General features: G+C 47.0%; 1 protein-coding gene across 1 annotated transcript in view; it reads left to right on the forward strand.

The window, feature by feature from the left end:
• Nucleotides 1-22,009, forward strand: part of LOC141272996 (receptor-type tyrosine-protein phosphatase T-like) — a 424,966-nt gene that overhangs the window by 285,798 nt on the left and 117,159 nt on the right. Inside the window, exon 11 of the mRNA XM_073684271.1 lies at nt 20,361-20,624. Within this exon, the coding sequence (XP_073540372.1) occupies nt 20,361-20,624 (264 nt within the window). The remainder of the gene's footprint in view (nt 1-20,360; nt 20,625-22,009) is intronic.

Consider the following 22,009-nt stretch of genomic DNA (forward strand, 5'->3'; position numbering starts at 1 on the left):
AGGTCCTGTCCTGACTCTAGTATGTTCTCCACCCTGGGGGCTGAGTACCCAGTGCCTTTTCCTGTACCTGTGACTTCTAGTCTGTTCCCGCCACCCTGGGGGCTGAGTTCCCAGGCTCGTTCCTGAATCTTGTTCCCGGTTCAGTTCCTGTCTGAACAGTGTCCTAGTCCGTTACTTGTTTCTCTCTATGTCCGTACCTTCCCTTTGCCTGCAGTGTCTGAACTTGCACCTAACTCCAACTAGTTATCTCTGTACTTCTGTTTGTGAGTTTTGTGTCCACTCGCTACTTCATTGTGATTACCTTGTGTGTATCTGGTTCTGCTTGTCCCCTTTCCCTGCCTCAGTATCTACCGCCTGTGTTCTAACCATCTTCCTGTATTTTCCAGTCTGTTCCATGTGAACAGAGCCCTGTACTGTCTGCCTTCACCTTCTGCTCTGCTTGTTCACCGCTCTGGCGGTTCCGCTCTGCTTCACTTGTTTACCGCACCTGCGGTTTTTCTCCGCTCTGCTTGTTTTCCACATCTGCAGGTTTTGCTCTACTCTGCTTGTCTACCGCATCTGCGGGTTTTGCTCTGCTCAGCTTGTCTACCGCATCTGTGGGTTTTTCTTTGCTCAGCTTGTCTACCGCATCTGCGGGTTTTGCTCTGCTCAGCTTGTCTACCGCATCTGCGGGTTTTGCTCTGCTCTGCTTGTCTACCGCACCTGCAGGTTTTGCTCTGCTCAGCTTGTCTACCGCACCTGCGGGTTTTGCTCTGCTCAGCTTGTCTACCGCACCTGCGGGTTTTGCTCTGCTCAGCTTGTCTACCGCATCTGCGGGTTTTGCTCTGCTCAGCTTGTCTACCACATCTGCGGGTTTTGCTCTGCTCAGCTTGTCTACCGCATCTGCGGGTTTTGCTCTGCTCAGCTTGTCTACCGCATCTGCGGGTTTTGCTCTGCTCAGCTTGTCTACCGCATCTGCGGGTTTTGCTCTGCTCAGCTTGTCTACCGCATCTGCGGGTTTTGCTCTGCTCAGCTTGTCTACCGCATCTGCGGGTTTTGCTCTGCTCAGCTTGTCTACCGCACCTGCGGGTTTTGCTCTGCTCAGCTTGTCTACCGCACCTGCGGGTTTTGCTCTGCTCAGCTTGTCTACCGCATCTGCGAGTTTTGCTCTGCTCAGTTTGTCTACCGCATCTGCGGGTTTTGCTCTGCTCTGCTTGTCTACCGCATCTGCGGGTTTTGCTCTGCTCTGCTTGTCTACTGCATCTGCGGGTTTTGCTCTGCTCAGCTTGTCTACCGCACCTGCGGGTTTTGCTCTGCTCAGCTTGTCTACCGCACCTGCGGGTTTTGCTCTGCTCAGCTTGTCTACCGCATTTGCGAGTTTTGCTCTGCTCAGTTTGTCTACCGCATCTGCGGGTTTTGCTCTGCTCTGCTTGACTACCGCATCTGCGGGTTTTGCTCTGCTCTGCTTGTCTACTGCATCTGCGGGTTTTGCTCTGCTCAGCTTGTCTACTGCATCTGCAGGTTTTGCTCTGCTCAGCTTGTCTACCGCATCTGCGGGTTTTGCTCTGCTCTGCTTGTCTACCGCATCTGGGGTTTTTTGCTCTGCTCAGCTTGTCTACCGCATCTTCGGGTTTTGCTCTGCTCTGCTTGTCTACCGCATCTTCGGGTTTTTCTCTGCTCTGCTTGTCTACCACATCTGCGGGTTTTGCTCTGCTCTGCTCGCCTACCGCACCTGCGGCTCCGTTCCTGTGTCCCAGTCTGTACAGGTCCCTATCCTGCCTGCGTTTCTACCTGCCAGTACCCGTCTCTCTGCATGTCAGCCGTGCCTGCCTGTGCCCACCTGTCTGCACGCCAGCCGTGCCTGCCAGTGCCCACCTGTCTGCATACCAGCTGTGCCTGTCAATATGCACCTGTCTGCATACCAGCCATGTTTTCCACTACCCACCTGTCTACATGCCAGTCTAACCTGCCTGTTCCTGCATTCCCCGGTGTGGGTCAACAGCTGTGACCGGGGACTGACCTGGAGTAGCACCTGGTCCCTCTGCTCGGTTCCTCCCTGGTTCACGGAGTCGACTGAGCCACCGTGCGACCTTGGTCGAATCGGGTTGATACTTAGTTACGCCCCTCCAGGCACTCCTCGGTTTATGGTACAGTGGGATCACTAATCACGCTCATGCCAGTCAGTCCGTGCGCGAGCGTAACAGTCTCCATTGTCATGTTTCATTTAGATATTTTAACTTGTCTAATTAAAGATTATATTTTAGTCTAAATTACCCTTACTATGTTCTATCAATAATCATGGCCAAGAATCAACTGGCAGGTCACCGTTCTTTGGTGTATTTGGTTACCATCCACAGTTTGGTACTTTTAGTGGGGGATTTGCTTCAGGAGTTCCTGAGGAGGAATATTTTACTTCGTCACTCTCCTCAGTGTGAAGAGGGGTTCTGAATAATTTAAAGATCATGGGAGACAGGTACAAATGACAGGAAACGTTTGCCAGGTCTAGGTTTGAGCGTGAATGACTTTATGTGGTTGTCTACCAGTAATATCAAGTTGACGGTTCTTTCCTGGAAGCTGGGACTGAGATTTATTGGTCCCCATAAAATAACTACCATCATTAACCCAGCAGCGTTTTGTCTTGAGCTACCTCAGGCCCTTAAGATCCACAATGTCATTCACAGGTCTCTGCTCAAGAAATATGTAGAACCTCGAGTCCTCACCCCTACCACCGCTCCCAAATCATGGTTGATGGTAATTTGGAGTTTCAGATTTAAAGGATTTTAGATTCTCGTCTCCAAAGTCGTTCCCTACAATACTTGGTGCACTGGAAGGGTTATGGTCCAGAGGATAGAATGTGGGTTTCTGAGTGTACGGAGGTCACTCGTAGAAGGGGTATACTGTCCAGGGTGTGTCAGGTGTAACAAACAGTCGCTCTGGATCTGTAGAAGGTTGCTGCACCTGGCATTGCAGATGCCTTCTTAACCTTTCTGCCTTTAGGACCCAGCGGCTACCTCCCTCCTGTTGTTAATTGACACACCCTTGCATGGGAATTAAAAACTGTCAGTTTGCTGCAAGAGATTGCCGGTGATATTCACATGTTCCCTTGTGAAGGCTTGGAGCTTTAGCAGTCTTATTTCCTCTCTAGTGCGCTTGTAGGACATTTATTGTTATTTCTCTGGAGTCTGCTCAAGCTAAGTTTCTCCCCCTTTGTTTGTCTCCTTTGTTGTCTTTAGTTTATAGTAGGGACTGACCAGTGCTCATCCCCTCCCCCTCCCTATTCAGGGCCTAGTTCTAGGGATATACAGAGTGTGGAACCAATATAGGGACTGTAGGGGAGGCAGGTTGTTATTCGATCTACCTATTGGTCTCCACTCCCCCTTTCCCTAGGGACTGGGCTCCCTTCCCCTCATGCCTTCGTGTTGCACTTAGTCTTTCCCACACTGTGCGTGACAAATTCTTTAGAACTGGGATACCAAGGTCTTTGGAGATGGCCTTATACCCTTTGGAAGTCTTACAGTATGTTTGCTAATAATAACAGTTCTAATGTCCTCCGACAGCTCACTAGTCTTCACCATAGTGACAAAGGAACAGGGCCTAGCGTGTGGCTTTTTAAAACACTGAAGTCATCATTCATTCGCTAATTCATGTCACATGGGCACTGACAATTAATAACCGGAAAATCCCTTAAGATTTACCACAGGCAAGTCAAAATATGTTTCCATACTAAATTAATGTAAAGGTGCCGATACCAGTGTCACAGCAAGCTTGAGGTTTTCCTATTTTTCCCTTCCATTGTTTTTAGTCTTAAATTGTTTATCATTTGCTCTTTTGTATTTAACAAGAGGGCTCTATCCAAAAAAACTGTTATATACTTACTAGTGTTGAGCCACCCCCGTAGTGTTCGAGTTCGGTTCGGTTCGTCGAACACCCGTGTGTTCGCCGAACTGTTCGTCGAACACCTTCGAACACTGTTAAAACCAATGGCAGGCAAACAAAAACACATAGAAACACATAGAAAACACCTTCAAAGGTGTCCAAAAGCTGACAAACTGCTCAGAAGACATAACTAACACATGGAAAAGTGACAAGTACATATAGTCATGCGAAAATAAAAGAGGTGGAGGAGTAAAAGGAGGGGGAGACACAGATATAGGCATGTCATGCCCTTCTAAAATCCAAAAAGTGAGAAGCCGACACGGCCAGTCCGCTCCTGCCCATGCCACCTCCGTGTCGCCGGGTTTGTGCCAGAGCCGCGGTGAACCCTGATGGCCAGCCCCCCTCTCCCAATACTGGTGCCTGTCCGCTGGTGGGTCGAGCGAGCCCCCCTGTGGTGGAGGCAGCTGTAAGCTTTTTAATTTAAATTGTCTCTCTAATTTGAATGAATACACTTTAAATCCATTTACAAGGATCTATTGGAGGGCAAGTCTCATGCCAGCAGCCGCGTAATTCCAGCTCCAGTAGCGTCCACTAAAGCTGCTGCAGTTAAAAAGCTTTTATAAGGATCGAGCTCGGCTGTCCACCGCAAGGCATCCTACTGCCAGTCCCAGCCCCTATGCCTTGGGGTGCCTCCTGATGCTCTTCACTGAGTATCCCATGGTCCCGAAGCATTTCCTTTGAAAAAATTAAGTGTCTAAACTACAGGTGGTGTAGCTTGCTTAACAGCCGGGATAATCCGCTGACTAGCAGACACTGCTACTAGGCACAAAGTATTTCCTGGGCTAGATGCAGTTAAAAATTTGTAATTAGATACTCTCGTTGGATGCTGAGAAAGCATTCCATAGAGTCTCCTGGCACGCCATATATGATTCTCTTAAAAAGCTTGGGGTAGGGGTCTAGGGGACCCTTTTATAGCCAAAATCACGGCCCTGTATCACAATACGTCACCTAGGCTGAAGATAAATGGAACTGTAGCACCCTGAGGGCTCGGTTGCTACAGAGGTATTGCACCTCACCCAGAGGTGTGATATCTCACTCTCAGGTAAGGATGGAGTGTGGATCAGGACCCGACACCTGCATGCATTACACCACATTGCCGTGGGGCAGGGCGACCAATATGCCTCTGAGATGGGCACGACAGTCCCTGTCCCTGGCTGGAGTGGGGGGAGGGAACACTGAGGAAGGGGAACCCTGTAGTGCAGGAGCAGGGAGGAAGCAGTTCCTGGGTGCATTGAGAAGGGAGTATAAAAGGTGGGCACCATCTTAGTTCAGTGCAGAGGGAGCAGGGGCTCTGCATGAGCTCTGCTCCGGAGGCGGGCCTAGTAACAGAGGCCCAGGCCTGGAAGAGGGAGAAGGAAGGAAGAGGAGCGGAGAAGGCTCCAGGAACGAGGAATGAAGGGATCCCAGGGGTGCGGACGGGCGAGTCGCCACCGCACGCCCGAATCCACCTGCGTGGAGGGGTCAGGCCAAAGGGGGAGACCGGTCCCCGAAACTAGTGGAGGCAGGAAACGACCCTCAGCTAGAAATCGGAGGCTGTGACATTTTATGTGGCGCAGCCCCTCGCTACACCCGCTAGGAAGGCACTACATAGGGTTAGGGAAACTGGCGCCAAGTTTACCAAGAGGAGGCCCGAGGCAGCCGGACAGAAGGGTTGGTAAGAAAGGCCAGACAAAGGACACACAAAGGGGGTCCTGTGAAGCGCTCCAAAGTTATCTGGGAGTTGTCTGAGCCCCTCACCTGGTGAGCACAGTACGACGTGGGCAGCCGTTACCTGCAGACGTGGTCTGGATAATAAGAACTGTGAGTAAAGGCCCTGGACTGCATCACTGACTCCGTGTCGTTACTGCTGCTGCCCTGCACCATCACCCCCATCCTCCGCATACACTGCCCTGAGGCTATACTCCTCCCGTGGGGAGTTATGCTACGCTCTGCTGCACCCACAACACCAGCCTCAGCGGTCTGCCCTGCAGCGGCGGTTCACTCTGACCGCAATCCACGGGTGGCGTAGTCGGACATTTAAACATCAAAACCACATAAATAGTTCCGCCACTGGTTTGACCACCCTGAGCCACGGAACCGGGTCGCCGCCACGAAGACTACAACCACCAGCATCCACCAAAAAGGGTCCGCCTCCGGGTGTCCCAAGGCCCAGGGGGTGCATCAGAACATTTTCATCACCTTTCACAATCACCAATGGGACAAGGCAGGGATGTCCTCTGTCCCCTCTCTTATACATCCTAGTGACGGAGCACCTGCTCTCATCAATTCGCCATAACCCCAATATTAGGTGGATTGAGGTGGGAGGCACCGAGTACAAGTGCTCTCTGTTTGCTGATGATGTCCTAGTATATATCACTCAATCACATATATCCATCCATGCTGTTATGGCTGAAATAGATCACTTTGTTACATGGTCAAATTTTAAAATCAATGCAGCGAAGTCTGAGGCCCTCGATGTCTCCCTCCCCAAATACATATAGGATTCCATCCAGTCCAACTTTCCCTTTGCCTGGCCCTCACAGGGTATCAAATACTTAGGAATTCCTATTCATAGAGACCTCTCCCATCTATGTTATCTTAATTTTGGGCCCTTTATTGAACAATTCCATACAGACCACGGTTGGCAAGTTAGAACTGTAAGATTCACTACGTGAACCACTGGTGTTTTGTGGAAAAGCACATGTACACTGCGTTCCAAATTATTATGCAAAAAGTGTTTAGGAGTGATAAGGGAAGAATTTGTTTGTCAGTTAAACTCATTGATGGTGATGTGTGTCAGGGCTCTTTATATCACTGTAAGCAATTGCAGACACCTGTGCTAATTAGTTTGGCAGGTGTGTCCAATGAAAGGCAAGACTACTTAAGAAGGCTGTCTCACATTATTAAGCAGCCTACATTTTCTGCCAAAATGGGAAAGAAAAAGGATGTGTCGGCTGCTGAGAAGCAACAAATTGTGGAGTGTTTAGGTCAAGGCATGACTATAATCAACATTGTGCGATGATCAGGATGAAGTGTCTTGGCAATCAAGAAGTATGTAGCTGATTCACAGTACACACGTGTGCGTGCTGATAAGGGCAAATTGAGGACTCTTTCCTACAGGCAATTACGTCAGGTTGAAAGAGCAGCGGCAAAAAAGCCTTGTCATAGCAGCAGACAAGTTTTTGAAGCTGCTTGTGCCTCCAACGTCCCCCGAACAACAAGATGCAGGGTCCTTCAGAGGTTTGCAGCTGTGCATACGCCATCCTGTCGACCTCCTCTATCCACTTCACACAAGCAGAAACGGCTCCAGTGGGCCAAACATTACATGAAGACTGATTTTAAAACTGTTTTGTTCACGGATGAGTGCCGTGCAGCGCTCGATGGTCCAGATGGATGGAGTGGAGGATGGCTGGTTGATGGACACCCCACGCAAACACGGCTACAGCGCCAACAAGGAGGAAGTGGAGTAATGTTTTGGGCTGGAATCATGGGGAGAGAGATTGTCGGCCCCTTTAGGATCCCTGAAGGCGCTAAAGATGAACTCCATAATGTATGTGGATTTTCTCAAACAGCACTTCCTGCCATGGTTCAAGAAGAAGAACCGTGTATTTCACAGCAAGATCATTTTTCTGCATGATAATGCACCATCTCATGCTGCACATAAAACATCTGCATCTCTGGCTGATATGGGCATAAAAGGGGACAAACTTATGGTGTGACCCCCATGCTCCCCTGACCTGTACCCCATTCAGAACCTTTGGAGCATCATTAAAAGGAGTGTCTATGATGGCGGGAGGCAGTTCACATCTAAGCAACAGCTCTGGGAGGGTATTCTGTCCTCATGCAAAACAATTGAAGCAGAAACCATCCAAAACCTGACAAATTCAATGGATGAGAGAGTTCAGAAGCTCCTTTCGAACAAGGGGTCCTATGTGAAAATGTAACATCACCTAGAATAAAGTTTTGAGTTGAAAACTGTTTGATTTCAGTTTCTAATAACCTGCTAATGCTTATAATTTCAAAAATGACCATTTTTTTGGTCTTTATTAAAATGAAAAGGTTGATCGAAAAGTTTGGGGGATCTAAGAGTGTGGCAACCCAGTAGTCATGATTACTTCGAATTCTGACAATATGAGGGTCATGCTGCAGGTAGTGCAGCAAGAAGGCACTTATGTGCCTTGCGCATCTCGGAGCCCCAAAATTATTTTCCGGGCTAGATGCAGCTAAAAATTATTTTTAATTTTAAATCTGGTGGAGCTTAGTATAGATGGCCTAATAGAATCAGTGCTGCACACTGCTACAAAGCCCAAATTATTTTCCAGTCAAGATACAGATAAACATGATTAGTAATTTGAAAGCTTAAAACGGTTGGTAGGGTGATTTTAACCAATCATCAAGCTTTTACTCTCCCCAGGATGACACAGGGGTAGAAAAGTCGTTTCGGATCCATGATTTGTTCATCTTTATGAACGTGAGTCTGTCTACATTATCAGTGGAGAGCCGCGTGCGCTTATCTGTCAGCACACCACCAGCAGCGCTGAACACACGTTCAGACAGAACGCTGGCTGCGGGGCATGACAAGATCTCCAAGGCGTAAGTGGCTAGCTCCGGCCATTTATCCAGATTGGAAGCCCAAAAAGAGCAAGGGTCCAGTGACACAGTCGTGGCTTCAATGTTTACTTGGAGATACTCCTGTACCATCGTCTCTAGGCGTTGACTATGTGTCAGACTTCTTGTCTCCTGTGGCCTTGCAAAGGATGGGCTAAAAAAGTGGTGAAATGATTCCGCAAAATTGATGTTACCAGCAGATACTGTGGTTCTGTTACGGTTTGAGTGCTGAACACTTGACGGTCCCACGGTTGGCAAGTTGGAACTGTGAGATTCACTACGTGCACCACTGCTATTTTGTGGAAAAGCACATGTAAGATTCTGCAACAGTCTCTGCTGATACTCCTGCATGCGTGCATCCCTTTCTATGGCAGGAATAATTTCTGCAAATTTACTTTTGTACCGGGGATCTAACAGTGTGGCAACCCAGTAGTCAGGATTATTTCTAATTCTCACAATTCGAGGGTCATGTTGCAGGTAGTGCAGCAAGAAGGCACTCATGTGTGTTGCGCATGCAGGAGCACCAAGTCCCTGTTGTGTTGGTGGCGAGGTAACAATCATGCTTCCTTCCTCTGTCCTCTCCCCCCAACCTCGCACAACAGAAATGTGATCAAGGTCTTCCTCATCTGATGAGTCTTCCATCAGTTCGTCCTCCACTTCTTCCTGGGCTCCTGCACCTTCCTCACTAGTTTGGCTGCTACCATGCGTCCTGGTAAAACCATCTCCCCCACCCTCACATGCCTGCCGCCTTGGTGCTGCCGACCGTCTGGACCTTGCAGATGTTAGCCCTTCCGCATACAACTCCTCCTCCTCTACTTCCTCCACCTCCTCTTGTGCCACCACCTGACTCCGAATTCTGTTTAACATGTGCTCCAGCATGTAAATCACCAGAATAGTCATGCTGATAATGGCATCGTCAGCACTAAACATCTTCGTCGCCATTTCAAAACTGTGCAGAAGGGTGCATAGGTCCCTGATCTGAGACCACTCCTCCAGCGTGATTTGCCCCACCTCTGAATCTCGTTGGCCCAGGCTATACGTCAGAACGTATTGCACCAGGGCTTGTCGGTGCTGCCACAGTCGCTGCAACATGTGCAGAGTTGAATTCCACCGGGTAGGCACATCGCATTTTAGCCGGTGAAGTGGCAGGCCCAACGACTTCTGTAGAGATGTAAGTCGCTGAGCTGCGGGATGCGAACGGCGGAAGTGAGCACACAGCGACCGTGCCCTCTGCAGAAGGCCATCTAGTCTGGGATAGTGGGCTAAAAATTGCTGGACAACCAGGTTCAACATGTGAGCCATACAAGGCACGTGTGTGACATTGCCCCGGTGAAGGGCCGCACCCAGGTTTGCAGCATTGTCGCACACGGCCTTCCCTGGTTTCAGGTCCAGTGGAGACAACCATTCATGAAATTGGTTCTCCAGAGCTGACCACAACTCCTCAGCTGTGTGACTCACATTTCCCAGACATTTCAATGTAAAAACCGCCTGATGACGTTGAGCCCTACTGCCAGCATAGTAAGGAAGTGTGCAGGATCCCTTCTGCGCAGTTAGAAAGCTTGTGGCATGACCAGACAGGCTTTGGGTGCAGGTGGAAGACCGAGAGGAGGTTGAGGAGGCAGAAGCAGTGGAGGAACTTTGACATAAAGAGGATTGACGCACAACTCGTGGGGACGGCAAGACTTGGACAGCAGCCCCTTGTCCTGCTGTCACCATAGTTACCCAGTGCCCAGTCAGCGACATGTAACGCCCCTGTCCATGCCTACTCGTCCAAGTGTCTGTGGTGAAATGCACCCTGTCACACACAGAGTTTCTCAAAGAAGCGGTGATGTTGTGTGCGACATGCTGGTGGAGCGCAGGCACACCTTTCTTTGAGAAGTAGTGCCGACTGGGCATCTGGTACTGGGGCACTGCGACGGACATAAGGTCTCGAAAATCCTCTGTGTCCACCAGGCGGAAAGGCAGCATTTCTGTAGCCAATAGCTTGCAGATGGTGAAATTCAACCTCTTAGCTTTCTCATGGCTAGGAGGAAATGGTCTTTTACTTGTCCACATCTGAGGGACCGAGGGCTGGCTATTGTGCTTAGACGGGGTTGATAAGGGTGTCCCCGGCAAACTGCCGGTCTGTGAGGAAGATGCAGGCGGACATGTTAGGTTGCCTTGATCCAAAGGTGGTGCTATCGATGTCGGACAGCGCTCAACACCAGCTGGTGTTACCACCTCCAAAGAAAATGATGACCTGCCAATCACACTGGCTGTTGCGGGTAAAGAGGTGGCAGGTCTGCGCCCCAAAACAGGTGTGACTGCTGTCCCCCCAGTCACAGAGGATGAAGAGGCCGCGGATGCACAAGATATGGCAGACGGTGATTGGCCCGGCCGGCTAGGCCGCATTGTAGCACACTGAGCTTCCCACTGCAACTTATGCTTCATGTCCATGTGCCGGTTCATGCATGAAGTACTCAAACTATGGATTTTTTGGCCTCTACTTAGCTTTTGCTGACAAATGTTACAGATAACACGAGTTGGGTCATCTTTATCGATCTGAAAAAATGCCCAGGCTATGCAAGGCTTAGCACCCATGCGACCTGAAGAGTCACCACGACTTGTGGTGAGAGGCAGAGTTGTGTTTGAGGATGCAGTTGTTGACGTGCTTCCAGTACTACGTCTCTGTCCAGGAAGGCGCAACCTGACCTCGTCGTCACTAGCATCTTCCTCCACCTCCTCTGCTGACCTCATCTCTTGGCTGACTGTGGGTTGACAGTAAGTGGGATCTCCGACCTCATCATCATCACCCTGTGCGTTATCACACCCGTCGTCCTCAGAGCCAACCTGTTCCTGCCCTGACAAAAAACTAAAGTTGTCGCTCCAATCAGGTATTTGAGTCTTATCATCGTCTTCCTCATTGTCTCCACCAACAGGAGTTACAGTTTGGGAATGAGGGTCTACATTATGGTCAGAACCTTCTGCGTCTGGTCCTGGATCCGACTCATAAAGATTCTGGGCATCAGTGCAGATCATTTCCTCGTCTGGATTCACAGAAGCGCTGGAGTCGACCTCTGATTCCCAGGCTATAGTATGAGTAAACAGCTCTGCAGACTCAACCATCTGTTCTACCTCATACTCAGACGGGCAGCTGGAGATTTGGGAGCTGTGAGGAAGCAAGTGCGATTTGGGTGACACCTTTGAGGACTGGAGTATTTGTGATGTTGAAGTTGATGTGGAGGAGAGCCCACTTAAAGGAGCACTTGATATCCGTTGAAGCACCTGCTGTTTTTGTGCCTCATCTGGAATTTGTAGCGATTGGCGTGGCCGTAAAAAGGGATCTTATCACATTGTCCGCTAAAAGAAGTAGACATTTTAGTTTGGCTGGAAGATGGTCTTTCTTCTGCAGATGTTACTGTTGCTTTAACACCTACCCCACGGACACAACCTTTTTTCCCCTTCCCAACACGCCTATTCCCCTTTCCACCAGCAGCAGGCCTTTTTCCACTCATTTTGGTGGTTAACTAATTCACAACTCTGGAGTTGTTTGCACAAAAAAACAATGGATGGTAACCGAGCAGAGCTGAGTGGCCAAACTGTGGTATTAGGCCAAAACTATTGGCTGGGTTAGATGCAGAAAAAAATTATTTTGAATTTGCAACCTGATGGAGGTCAGTATAGATGGACTAATACTAATAGTCCCACACACTGCTAGAAGCCCAAATATTTTTTCAGAGGTACTGTAGATGCAGATAAAAATTATTTTTAATTTGCAACCTGATGGAGGTCAGTATAGATGGACTAATAGACCAAGTCCCACACACCGCTAGAAGCCCAACTATTTTTTCAGAGCTAGATGCAGAAAAAAATTATATTCAATTTGCAACCTGCTGGAGGTCAGTATAGAAGGACTAATAGACCAAGTCCCACACACTGCTAGAAGCCCAAATATTTTTTCAGAGCTAGATGCAGAAAAAAATTATTTTTAATTTGCAACCTGATGGAGGTCAGTATAGATGGACTAATAGACCAAGTCCCACACACTGCTAGAAGCCCAACTATTTTTTCAGAGCTAGATGCAGAAAAAAATTATATTCAATTTGCAACCTGCTGGAGGTCAGTATAGAAGGACTAATAGAACAAGTCCCACACACTGCTAGAAGCCCAAATATTTTTTCAGAGCTAAATGAAGAAAAAAATTATTTTTAATTTGCAACCTGATGGAGGTCAGTATAGATGGACTAATAGACCAAGTCCCACACACTGCTAGAAGCCCAAATATTTTTTCAGAGCTAAATGAAGAAAAAAATTATTTTTAATTTGCAACCTGATGGAGGTCAGTATAGATGGACTAATAGACCAAGTCCCACACACTGCTAGAAGCCCAACTATTTTTTCAGAGCTAGATGCAGAAAAAAATTATATTCAATTTGCAACCTGCTGGAGGTCAGTATAGAAGGACTAATAGACCAAGTCCCACACACTGCTAGAAGCCCAAATATTTTTTCAGAGCTAAATGAAGAAAAAAATTATTTTTAATTTGCAACCTGATGGAGGTCAGTATAGATGGACTAATAGACCAAGTCCCACACACTGCTAGAAGCCCAAATATTTTTTCAGAGCTAGATGCAGAAAAAAATTATTTTTAATTTGCAACCTGATGGAGGTCAGTATAGATGGACTAATAGACCAAGTCCCACACACCGCTAGAAGCCCAAATATTTTTTCAGAGCTCGATGCAGAAAAAAATTATTTTTAATTTGCAACCTGATGGAGGTCAGTATAGATGGACTAATAGACCAAGTCCCACACACTGCTAGAAGCCCAAATATTTTTTCAGAGCTAGATGCAGAAAAAAATTATTTTTAATTTGCAACCTGATGGAGGTCAGTATAGATGGACTAATAGACCAAGTCCCACACACCGCTAGAAGCCCAACTATTTTTTCAGAGCTAGATGCAGAAAAAAATTATATTCAATTTGCAACCTGCTGGAGGTCAGTATAGAAGGACTAATAGAACAAGTCCCACACACTGCTAGAAGCCCAAATATTTTTTCAGAGCTAAATGAAGAAAAAAATTATTTTTAATTTGCAACCTGATGGAGGTCAGTATAGATGGACTAATAGACCAAGTCCCACACACTGCTAGAAGCCCAAATATTTTTTCAGAGCTAGATGCAGAAAAAAATTATTTTTAATTTGCAACCTGATGGAGGTCAGTATAGATGGACTAATAGAATGATGCTATGCCCAAAAGATTTTACTTCACTAGGTGCAGTAAAAAAATTGGTATTCTATACACAGGTGGTATATCTTGCAACACAGATAGGCTACTCCACTGACTAACACACTCTGCAATAGGCCAAAAAGGATTAGCTTTGCTAGATTCAGCCAAATGCTGTGAAAAAAACTTGCACAGCACTGGCACAGACCTGCCTGGCAAAAACTGATAGGAACTGATGTAACCTAGTCCTGAAAAGGACTCCAATTACAATTAGTCTTTACTCCCACAACCTATCTATTTAAGAGCACAGACCTCCCTGATAAAAGTCGTAGGAAATGCTGTAACCTAGTCCTTAAAAGGACTGCAATCACAACTATTCCCTACTCCCAAGCTATCTGTATATTTGTGCGAAAATTGGCTTGAAATTAACAAGGTATAGCGCACACAGCAACAGCGGTGCCGTCTAACACGCAGCTGCAGCAGTGAGAAAATGGTGGCGACGGGGAAAATGGCTTGGTCTTATAGGGCAAGGACATGTGACATACACTGCCAATGACACATGCCCTTGCTTGTGTGAAAAAAAGCACTTCGCTCCGTGTGTGCGCTGCTGATAGGCTGACAGATTGCACCTCCCCACTGTAAATGCGGGAAAGAGAAAAAAAAATGGAGATCTTCATTGTTCCTGCAGAGATCCATCCCCTGCCCCTCCCCCCGCCCCGCTGTACACTCAAACTGCGTATTAACATTAATTTTCATCATTACTGAGAAAAAATCCAGTTATGATTTTGGTGCACGAACAGTTATCGAACATAACCTCGAACAGCCGAATTTTTCTCAAATTGTTCGTGTTCGCCGAACGGCTCGAACACCGCCCAAAACAGCTCGAATTTGAGATTGGCGAACAGTTCGAGTAGAACAACGCTCATCTCTAGTCAACAGGTCTTATACAGTAGGTACGGAAAGTATTCAGACCCCTTTCAATTTTTCACTTTGTTTCATTGCAGCCATTTGGTAAATTCTAAAAGGTTAATTTTTTCTCATTAAAGTCCACTCTGCACCCCATCTTGACTGAAAAAAAACAGAAATGTAGAAATTTTTGCAAATTTATTAAAAAAGAAAAACTGAAATATCACATGGTCATAAGTCTTCAGCCCCTTTGCTCAGTATTGAGGAGAAGCCCCCTTTTGAGCTAGTACAGCCATGAGTCTTCTTGGGAATGATGCAACAAGTTTTTCACACCTGGATTTGGGGATCCTCTGCCATTCTTCCTTGCAGATCCTCTCCAGTTCCATCAGGTTGGATGGTGAACGTTGGTAGACAGCCATTATCAGGTCTCTCCATAGACGCTCAATTGGGTTTAGGTCAGGTCTCGGGCTGGGCCAGTCAAGAATGGTCACAGAGTTATTCTGAAGCCACTCCTTTGTTATTTTAACTGTGTGCTTAGGGTCATTGTCTTGTTGGAAGGTGAACCTTCGGCCAAGTCTAAGGTCCAGAGCAATCTGGAAGAGGTTTTTATCCAGGATATCTCTGTACTTGGCCGTATTCATGTTTCCTTCAATTGAAACCAGTTGTCCTGTCCCTGCAGCTGAAAAACACCCCCATAGCATGATGCTGCCACCACCATGTTTCACTGTTGGGATTGTTTTGGGCAGGTGATGAGCAGTGCCTGGTTTTCTCCACACATACCGCTTAGAATTATCACCAAAAAGTTCTATCTTCATCTCATCAGACCAGAGAGTCTTATTTCTCATAGTCTGGGAGTCCTTCATGTGTTTTTGAGCAAACTCTATGCGGGCTTTCATATGTCTTGCACTGAGGAGAGGCTTCCGTCGGGCCACTCTGCCATAAAGGCCCGACTGGTGAGGGCTGCAGTGATAGTTGACTTTGTGGAACTTTCTCCCATCTCATTATTGCAACTCTGGAGCTCAGCCACAGTGATCTTGGGGTTCTTCTTTACCTCTCTCACCAAGGCTCTTCTCCCACGATTTCTCAGTTTGGCTGGATGGTCAGGTCTAGAAAGACTTCTGGTGGTCCCAAGCTTCTTCAATTTAAGGATTATTGAGGCCACTGTGTTCCTAGGAACCTTGAGTAATGAGAAATTATTTTGTAACCTTGGCCAGATCTGTGCCTTGCCACACTTCTGTCTCTGAGCTCCTTGGGCAGTTCCTTTTGAGCTCATGATTCTAATTTGGTCTGACATGCACTGTGAGCTGTGAGGTCTTATATAGACAGGTGTGTGCCTTTCCAAATCAAGTCCTATCAGTTTAATGAAACACAGCTGGACTCCAATGAAGGAGTAGAACCATCTCAAGGAGGATCACAAGAAAATGGACAGCATGTGACTTAAATATGAGTGTCTGAGCAAAGGGTCTGAATACTTATGACCATGTGATATTTCAGTTTTTCTTTATTAATAAATTTGAAAAAAATTCTACATTTCTGGCTTTATCAGTTAAGATGGGGTGCAGAGTGTACTTTAATGAGAAAAAAAAATGAACTTTTATGATTTTACCAAATGGCTGCAATGAAACAAAGAGTGAAAAATGTAAAGGGGTCTTAATACTTTCTGTACCCACTGTATAGACCTGATGACGCTATATGGCTAGCCAATCACTGTAATGCCCACAACCAACATGGCTACGGCATTACAGTGAGTGGCAGGCAATCCCTGCATGTTCATTGGCTCTCTAAAGAGCGCCAAACACGCGAGGAGGGGACCCTAGCTCCCGCCTAGCAACCCGGAAATACTCCCCGAGCGCCGAACATCTTGAGCACCGCGATGCTTGGGCGAGTACCGAGTGACGCGCCCCCTGGGCCGAGTGTACAGGTGCGTGGGTTACCCAGAGCCGGGCGTCTGGGGATTGTAGTCTCCGTGGCGGCGACCCGTTCCCGTGGCTCAGGGTGGTCAAACCAGTGGCGGTCTTTTATGGGTTTTAAGTTAATTGTCCGACTACGCCACCCGTGGATTGCGGTCAGTGCGGACCGCCGCTGCAAGGCAGACGGCTGGGGCTGATGGTCTATGCAGCTGAGGTAGTGTGACTCCTCACGGGAAGAGTGCAGCCCCAGGGCAGGGAATGCGGATGATGGGAGTGATGGTGCACGGGTATCCCAGCACTAGTAGTGCTGGTGCGGCGATGAAGCACAGAGACGTGGTGTTGCAGTTCAAGTTCTTTACTCACAGTTCTTTATATTCCAAGTCACTCCGCCGACAATGACTGCCCAAGCCGTGCTGCGTCCACCAGGTGCGGGGGCTCGGTCAACCCCCAGGCAATTCCAGAGTGTGGCACAGGACTCCCTTCTATTCCTTTCGCTGGCCGTGCCCCACCAGTGACACTACTTCTGTCCAGCTCCGGCAGGCCTTCTCTTGGTGAAACCTATTGCCGGTTTCCCTGACCCTATGTGGTGCCTTCCTAGTGGGTGTAGCAGGGGGTCGCACCAATAGATGATCACGACCTCCGGTCTTTGGCTGAGGGATAATTTACCTCCACCAACTTGGGAATACGGTACCCTTATTCTGCCCGACCCTTCACCCGTTATCTCGTGGGTTCTTAGGGTCCCTTCTGCCTTCTTGTTTTTGAAGCCTTTCTACTCCTCTTTCTGTCCTCTTTCCTTCCTTCTCCTTCTTCTCTCTTCCCTCAGGCTCCGGCCTCTGTGCTAGGCCTGCCCAGGGAGCAGAGCCCATGCAGCAGCTCTGCTCCCTGCCTTCTCTTCTCACAAAACACTGAACTGAACTCAACTCCCTCCTAAGATGGCCCCCACCTTTTTATCTGCTTCACTGTGTCTGAGCTCAGGTGACCTGCACCCAATGAGCTCCTTCCTATGCTCCAGAAACTGTCCCCTTCTGCTCCTACATCACTGGGTTTTCCTCCCCCCTCCCCACTCCAGCCAGGGACGTGGTCTGTCGTGCCTGCATATATATACATGGGAGCACCGTCGAGCTGTCCCCCGGAAATGGGGTGTGTGTGATGTATGCAGCTATCTGAGCCCTGGTCCATACCCCATCCTTACCAGGGAGTGAAATATCACACCTCTGGTTGAGGTGCAATACCCCTGTAGCAACCCGAACCCTCGGGGCGCTACACGAGCAGTCGCTCATGACTAGTAGATATCACTATTGACATATAGGTAACACACCCAAAAAACATACGCTGTAATTATAAATAAGTCATACGCCTAATATTGCACTCTTACCCATTTGGAGCCAAATAGCAGTCACCAGGACAAAAGAACAGAGCCCCAGGGTCTTCCCCATATTTGGCTCCACATGGGTAAGAGTTCAATATTAGGGGTATGACTTATTTATAATTACAGCGTATGGTTTTTGGGTGTGTTATCTATATATCCAGTGATATCTACTTTATGATATAGATCATACCCATTATGAATTTTTTCACCCCTACCATATATCCTTGTTGCACTTTCTCACTCGTTTGTCGCTCAGGTATTGGTTTCTGGTTGTCGTGCTTTCTATTCATGTGTGTATTTTTTATATGATTGACAAAAAAGATACACACTTTATTGAACAAAAACTCCTCTTTGTCTAATTGGTATATGTCAGGAATTCCAACCCACACTGAGGGACGACACCGGGGAGATCATGCAATATCTCACCGTTGCTGTCACGCCGTTCGCCTTTCGTCCAGAGTCGCGAGCACGCGATCCAGACTACTCACTACATGGATATCGGCAAGTGACCAGTGATCATATGGCGCCACATCTCGGGGATTCCAAAGCCTGGAATCCGTGTTTAACGCCCTCCGTACGGTCACTGTCAGCTTCACGATAGCCCAATTATTAATACTCTGCCACCACCGGCCGAGTTTGAAATATAATACAGGCCTGGCCGGACGCCTGCGTTTTGGTAATGTATATGGCTTTGGGGAAGGGAACGATTACAGAACAAAAGAAACAGAACTATTAAATTTTATGTTTAATCCAAAAGGGAGGCAGTGTTTAGGAAAAATATATACATAAGGATGTTACAAAGGAGACATTAAAATACATACTCAGTTGCATAAAATAAACAGGATGAAAGAAGATAACTCACACTATACGATCACGGAGAGAATTCCATATAGGTGGAGGAGGGGCTCCCCAGATGGATTATGCTGTTATTGAACAGGACCCATTGCTTATAATTCTTATTCCCCTCTGGCAATGAGTGCTCCTGTCTTCTCCATGGGATCTCTTATACCTAAGGGGAGATATGGCCACACGCCCCTGGCGGTGACATCATGTGGGCAGGTCTCCAGCCTGTACATTTTTATTAAAAATGCTAACTTCTGCAATAACTTATCACTCGTTGATCGCAGAAGCTTGCAAACTGCGCCATTTTTTCCCTTATGATTTTATCTTTGTTTAGAGACCACACTTCACATAGCTGCAGTCTGCTATTCTGGTGTTTTTGCGTTACAGCTCCCTGATTTTGCCTACAGCCCTGGAAAACTACCTATACATTCCTGGGCTGATTTGGTCACTAAACATATGAGTCCTGTTACTTTCGGATGTATGGAACTCATAATATTTGATAGTTCATATTGGAGTCAGCGCGTCTGCAAATTTTCCTTTGAGGCTTGGGAAGCAGCCTCACTGTTACACGCAAATTAGTACAAGCCTGCGTTTTAATTACCACCTGTATCTTTCAGAGACAAGATGCTTGCTTCCTAACGAAGTTATAACACTCCTTGGCTGGCATTGTTTGCATAAGCTATTTCCCAGGCGTGTGCTAATTGGGGCTTTTGTGCTGAGGAAAATGGGACAGTTCGGAGCTGACAAGTGGTGATAATTTTCAGTAAGACACTGTATAATTGTCAACTCTGGACAAACACTACAGCAGAGGGCATGGGAGAAGGGGCTAATATTCTGTTAATATGTCCCTGACATTAATATGTTCATGACAGTATATATTAATTATTTGGGTTGGCATTAATATTCACCCCCATTTTTGGGCCATAATATGGTTTAGGTGGTTTTTTGAAAAAAATGTACCTAGTGAATCTGTTGCTATTTGTTTTCTACAACTTGTCAATTCTTTTAACATTTTTCACCAACCTTATAAATTGGGAAAAATGCAGGTAAAAATGTACCTGTTATACGCAACATTGTTTTATCTGCCCTCACTCTGATTTCATGTACAGAAAAAAACTGCACAAAAACGCAATGTGTGAACATAGTTTTTCTGTCTCTTGGACAATGATCCACATGATCAGATTCAGGGTGACCTGCGTTTCCCTTTGTTCTTTAAATTTCACAGTGACACTCACTTGTCCCCTTTGTTTGTGGTGATGATTCCATTCGACGCTCAGGTCCATTCACACACCAAGGCGTAATGTGCAGTTTTAAAACTTTTTTTAAAAGGGTTTTGCACATTTTTGGTTAAAGTAACAGAAAACTGTATTTTTTTTTTCTCACTAAAAAATATGTGAAAGCTTCAGATGTGAATTCACTGTCCGGCTGCTCCATAAATCACCCCTTAATTTTTTGAAGCTGGTCCTCATAGATAAATATATAACTACAGAGATATGACGGAGGGCAGATGTCGCTACAGACCGGTGACTCATTGTATATTGGGGTCCGGAGCCTTCATTGTACACTAATGAGATTCATTATCCGCTTTACATCTTACATGAATATTTCTCTGTTTTATGTTAGGAGTGAATGTGACGGCCCTGGAGGTGACCTCTACCAGCATCAGACTGCAGATCGTCTGCTCCCCGGATCAGTGCTACGAATCCAGAACGTCTTCTATAAACTCCTGTATATACCTCAGAGAGGTCAACATAAGATGTATATATGGAAAAGATGTGACCTTCTCCGGTCTGAAGCCATTTACACGATATGAAATCCACGTTAGACGAGTCCTCGGTCAGTCACATCTCCCTCTGGAGACATTATACATCACTACTGGAGAATCAGGTGAGACCACCATACACTGTACTGATAATATCTGTACCCTGGACCTCATACATCACATTATACATCACTACTGGGGGATCAGGTGAGACCACCGTACACTGTACTGATAATATCTGTACCCCGGACCTCATACATCACATTATACATCACTACTGGGGGATCAGGTGAGACCACCATACACTGTACTGATAATATCTGTACCCCGGACCTCATACATCACATTATACATCACTACTGGGAGATCAGGTGAGACCACCGTACACTGTACTGATAATATCTGTACCCCGGACCCCATACATCACATTATACATCACTACTGGAGAATCAGGTGAGACCACCATACACTGTACTGATAATATCCATACCCCGGACCTCATACATCACATTATACATCACTACAGGGGGATCAGGTGAGACCACCGTACACTGTACTGATAATATCTGTACCCCGGACTTCATATATCACATTATACATCACTACTGGGGGATCAGGTGAGACCACCGTACACTGTACTGATAATATCTGTACCCCGGACCTCATACATCACATTATACATCACTACTGGGGGATCAGGTGAGACCACCCTTAACTGTACTGATAATATCTGTACCCCGGACCCCATACATCACATTATACATCACTACTGGAGAATCAGGTGAGACCACCATACACTGTACTGATAATATCCATACCCCGGACCTCATACATCACATTATACATCACTACTGGGGGATCAGGTGAGACCACCGTACACTGTATTGATAATATCTGTACCCCGAACCTCATATATCACATTATACATCACTACTGGGAATCAGGTGAGACCACCGTACACTGTACTGATAATATCTGTACCCCGGACCTCATACATCTCATTATACATCACTACTGGGGGATCAGGTGAGACCACCGTACACTGTACTGATAATATCTGTACCCTGGACCTCATACATCACATTATACATCACTACAGGGGGATCAGGTGAGACCACCGTACACTGTACTGATAATATATGTACCCCGGACCCCATACATCACATTATTAGTGTTGAGCAAACATGCTCGACACTGCTCTGTACTCGCCCGAGCATCACGCTACTCGGGATGTTCGGCGAGCACCGAGCATTTCCGGGTTACTCGGGCGGGAGCTCGGGTCTCCGCCCTGCATGTTTGCCGCTCTTTACAGAGCCAATTAACATGCAGGGATTGCCAGCCAGTCACTGTAATGCTGCAGCCATGTTGTTTGTGGGCATACAGTGATTGGCTGGCCGCACAGCGTCACCTCGAGTATTTAAAACCGGGCGCCGCCATCTTGGACACAGTCGCTCCGGATTAGACAGTGTAGGGACAGCGCTGCTGAGATAGGGAGAGATATATAGTGCGA

The sequence above is a fragment of the Phyllobates terribilis genome, unplaced genomic scaffold (assembly GCF_046119375.1).
Source record: "Phyllobates terribilis strain yellow unplaced genomic scaffold, ASM4611937v1 Scaffold_1__5_contigs__length_1240528914, whole genome shotgun sequence".
Classification (NCBI taxonomy): domain Eukaryota; kingdom Metazoa; phylum Chordata; class Amphibia; order Anura; family Dendrobatidae; genus Phyllobates; species Phyllobates terribilis.